Consider the following 4,807-nt stretch of genomic DNA (forward strand, 5'->3'; position numbering starts at 1 on the left):
CGAATATTATGAATTAAAGTTTTGTCGTCTCACCTGCAATCGTGAAAGCGATATAATGTAACATAAGTATTCGCAGTGGAAATATAACACGCGAAAATCCAATTGGATTACGGAAAATCGGAAAATTTAAGAAAGGCAGAGAATTCCTCGGCGCGCTGATAAGGAATGAGATTTATACACGCGCGTGTATTCGAAGTCAGATTTTTTGATGAGCCAAATTCCACACCAGGGTTTTAAATACTTGAAGTTACCTCGGAGGAAATGAAAGTAGAAGCGAGGATATACGGAAGATACATCAGTCGTTTATTACACGCTGGATATTTACAAAGTTGACAACGTCCTAACAGAATGTACTGTAAAAATTATACTATTTGTCGCTCTAACATGTTTGTCGCATTAACGTATCCCAATCACACCAGCGGCGAATTATTTACATCGAGTCACGCTCATTTATTTACATACAAAACCCGACGAGTTAAGTACACGCAAGTACACGCAAAGTATACACTATGGATGGATAATTGCGTTATTATAAAATACAGACGAATAATGTAGACCGACCGGTCTCGACCGGTCGCAGTCACGAATGTCATCGCTTCGGGCACAGGCAAAATTCGCAGGGATAAACGTGATTCGCATTAACTATCTTTCCTGATCTCTTCTAACCGCTGATTATACTCCTCACGGATTTCTTCGACAGGTTTCACCAGGAATATTGGCACGTTGTCGTCTCTCCTCTACACAAGAAGAAAAGATTGCAAACTCTTATATTCACGTAGGTTGTATTGCTAACTGATCGAGAAGTAGAACGAATCTTTAAGAGCCAAATCGCGTCTGTTGTAGCGGTTTGTTATTTTAATTTTAAGGAAGAAAGAATCTTTATAGACTTTAGGAGCCAAAACACGGATTTTATGATACTTTTAGATATTAATATTGTCAATATTAACATGTCTTTACATGGGAAGATCCTTCCAAAATATTTTACCGTTTTTATTCCTCATATAGCTTGTTTTTAACCTGTTTTAGAAAATCATGTTTATGTTTATAGTTTTATTTATTTATAATTTTATTTATCTATAGTTTATTGTTCTATTATTTTTCTGTCCGTTTTTTGCGCTCTCAGACATGCTATTCGCGAAATACGGCGAAATATGATGAAAGAATATGACAAGTATATACGAGTATGTATAAATATTTTTGAGATCGTCCGTCTTCAATACTCGTTTTCCTGATGAGTGAGAGCACATTAACATATTATTTTCTTAATCAATTTCGTTTCAATATGGAAAGAAATACGTCAAAGAGTGTCATATTTACTTGTGCTATTTTAAAATGTGCAAATAAGTGTTTGTGAGTGTCAAATGAGTATTTTATATTCGTAGCTAAACATACGTACGTTTAAACATTTCAAATTTACATAGCACTGTATGTGTTTACTAAAAAATATTCAATAGCACGTTTACATAATTCGGATATAGTCGTACGCAATCTGATGTAACCACTCATTTTTATGAAAAAGTGCTCCTTCCTGACGTAAAAGCTAGATCGTATTCACACAGTCGAATGTTTTCATTGTGCAAATTAACAGTTTTTTGCCAGCTAAACACGGCGAAATATATTTAGTAAGGGAATGTGATGCCCAAACGTATGTCGACGTACGCCCGGATTATCCGATCTATGTGAATTTTTATACGTCAAGCGTGTATCCATATTTCTCAATAAATTTAGTTTTCCAGTTAATCCGTCCCGAAATTGATTTAAAACCCTACTAAGCGTTGCGATCAATACTGCCGGGAAATTTTAATTTTTGCGAAAGGGGCAAATAAAAACAAACTTGCGGACTTTTATGTTGTTCAACGTGTAATGACGCACGCACCGGACAATTATCCTGGACAAATGTACGCGGTGAGTCAACCTTAAATGAATCCTGTGTGCGTATGAATCCTAATTATTTATGACGTACATTTCATTCCCCTTCTCCCTATTTCGAGTGAAATAATTCAAGTGGCATATCTCGATTCCATTTACCGTGTCGCGAAAAATATTGTATCTCCGCCTGGAGTAGAAGAATCTCTTTATTCGCCGTGATTAAACGCCGAACAATATATTCTCTCGCAAGAATTAAAATAATATATCGCCGCAACAATCGCGACTTGGCTCTTAAAAGCAGTCTTATCTCTCTTCCGTTAGAAAGAAATCACGTTTATTCGAGCTTGCCGATAATATTAACGCAGCATAACGAATTGATTATCGACTTTGATTCTTTGCAAAAAACATTACGTTCTAATATTTGTTCATGTCTACGTCTGGAATTGGATTAAATCGAACGCAGGTGTCAAAGTAGATGTCAAAAGCGCGATATATTGTCGACGTGAGTTAACTCACCTGGAAGAGACACTCGCCCTCGAATTCCAAGTACTTCTGTTTCCTCGCCCTCAACAGCAGTCCCACGCACTTGTTACTGATATTGGTGTAAATGTTGAAGATGTCGCCGAACGTGATGCCGATTACGTCGGGTTGGTCCCGACAAGGTGTACCCTCCTGATTAATGATCTCGCAGAGCTCCAGAATCTCCTTCAGCACGTGGGCATTTGCCTTGCGGCCACGGAGATCGGACAAAGAGCCTGCTTCTGGCCTAAAGTGAATCGACAGAAATGCAAGTTCGTTAATTGATAAAATTATCAATTTAATTAACTTCGAATTTATAAATTTTCTCAATTTATCTATTTGTCAGTTTGAAATATACACATTTTATCCGCAAGTTTGTTTTTATTTGCCCCGTAAGTAGTATATTCGTCGTTGAAGAATATGAAGTTTTGACCAAAGTGAATTTCGCGCATACCTGCCATATTCCTCCTTGGAGAATCTCGGCTTCTCGATGTTCAAGCCGGACGTGAATGGGTTCTTGCTTTGTTTATCCTTGTGCTTGCTGGCATACTGGTTAAACATGGCAACCTTGGCGCCCAAGGATTCCTTTGAGAAAGACACGATGGGAGATACGTTAATCTTCAATTCGTTATTTGTAGACGCCAGACGTCATTGAGGATCTAATTTACCGCGCAAATCGTCCGCGCAAGTCCGAACATGTTTCATGTAATTTCAAATTTGACAGATTAAAAAGCGAAGTAAAAGGATGATGATTCGGTCGAAATCAAGTTAATCAGTGCTTTCAACCGTAAGCCCGTGATGCGGTACTTCGCCTAAATAAAATATAAATTTATGAAGATCTTATATTTGTGAGAAGACGAATATAACATATTTGTTAAAGACGAATTGCACACCCGGCTACACGGGCGTCATCGAGTTAAGTCGTTTGACGTCTTTAATAAGCCAGGAATTTCTGGAATTCCGCCAAATTGAACCTACGGATCGACCCTGGCCACAAAAGACGTCACGACAGCAGATCCTCGGCAGATTTTCACACACGCACCCGTTAATTACATTCGTTCGTTACATTTATATATCTGTTCAAGCGGCGCGCCAATTTTTCCGCGGGGTTTAAACAGTTCCGGCCTCATTCTCAAGGTAAAACCATAAAATCTATTCTCTCTTATAATTTCAGCGTATATTCATAGTGCATCTCGCTGATGAATTATGTTTGAAAATTTTTCTCAAGAAAAAGAATCTATTCTTCGAAGTGCGTCAGGCTGCTACCCTGACTTTTTAAATGTTAATTCGTTGATGATGAAGAAATATGAACAAAACCTCAAGATGGAAGAAATATCTTTTCACACAATTATATGAAAAAGCAATAAATTCAATTTGGACTTAATAAGTTCAGCTTGATAATGTTTCTCGGAGAAAAAAATCTACTCTCCGAATTGCGTCAGACAGCTATTTCGATCTTCTTAACGCTAATTCATTGACGATGAAGAAATATATTAAATTGAAGATTGAAGAAATATAGTTTCACTCTCAAATTGTATGAAAAAATGATGAATTCGGCCTAGAAATTAATTCAGCAATAAATTCAGTTTACAAATAAATCCAATAATGAATTCAACTTGGACAATTTTTCTCGAAGAAAAGAATCTACTCTTCGAATTGTGTCAGACTGACTATTCTGACTTTCTTAACATTGATTCCTTAACGATGAAGAAACATAATTTCACTCAGTTATAAAAAAAGTAACAAATTCAGCATGCGGAAATGAATTCAGTAATGAATACGGCTTGGACATTTTTCTCAGGGGAAAGAATCTAATTTCTAATTATGTTATTATCCTGACCTTCTTAACGTTGATTCATTGACGGCAAAGAACTATACCGAACTGGACTATAAGAACTGAAGAAATCTAGTCTCATTCAATTATATAACAAAGTAACGAATTCGACTTGAGAATTAATTCAGTAATCCAGTAATTCAGTTTGAAAATTTTTCTCAGGAAAGGGAACCCACTCTTCAGATTGTGTCAATACGCTCTCCCGACCTACTCAATGTTAACTATTTATAATGACAATAAAGAAATGTACGCCGAACTGAAGACCGAAGAAACGATACCGGGATTCATTTAATAATGAAAGAAATATATACTCACATACATAACCGAAGACATCGTCAGTTTTTTGCGATTAATCCGAACGATATTGAAGACGGAACTACGATACTCGACGACGTGTCTTACGACGGAAAGGGAGAGGATCTCAGCCGAGTGAAAAGGAAACCGTTTTAGGCCGGCGCGGTATACTTCCACTTCCGATATATCGGGCGTCTTTCGTAGCGTCACGACGTACGCTCGCTTCCGCCCGGCGCGAATAACGGCGTCGCGACGCCGCGCGTTTCTTTTTATAAGGAACTGTCGGCGATC

General features: G+C 37.6%; 1 protein-coding gene across 1 annotated transcript; it reads right to left on the reverse strand.

Annotated features, from left to right (window-relative positions):
• Window positions 1-282: 282 nt before the first annotated feature.
• LOC106751543 (actin-binding Rho-activating protein-like) lies at window positions 283-4,760 on the reverse strand. The gene is made up of 4 exons (XM_014632442.1): window positions 4,538-4,760; window positions 2,843-2,973; window positions 2,386-2,635; window positions 283-737 (listed from the first exon to the last, which is right to left on the reverse strand). The coding sequence occupies exons 1-4, from the start codon at window positions 4,553-4,555 to the stop codon at window positions 639-641; spliced, it is 498 nt and encodes a 165-aa protein (XP_014487928.1). The 5' UTR covers window positions 4,556-4,760; the 3' UTR covers window positions 283-638.
• Window positions 4,761-4,807: the final 47 nt, after the last annotated feature.

The sequence above is a fragment of the Dinoponera quadriceps genome, unplaced genomic scaffold, assembly GCF_001313825.1.
Source record: "Dinoponera quadriceps isolate SergipeBrazil2010 unplaced genomic scaffold, ASM131382v1 C3983048, whole genome shotgun sequence".
Classification (NCBI taxonomy): domain Eukaryota; kingdom Metazoa; phylum Arthropoda; class Insecta; order Hymenoptera; family Formicidae; genus Dinoponera; species Dinoponera quadriceps.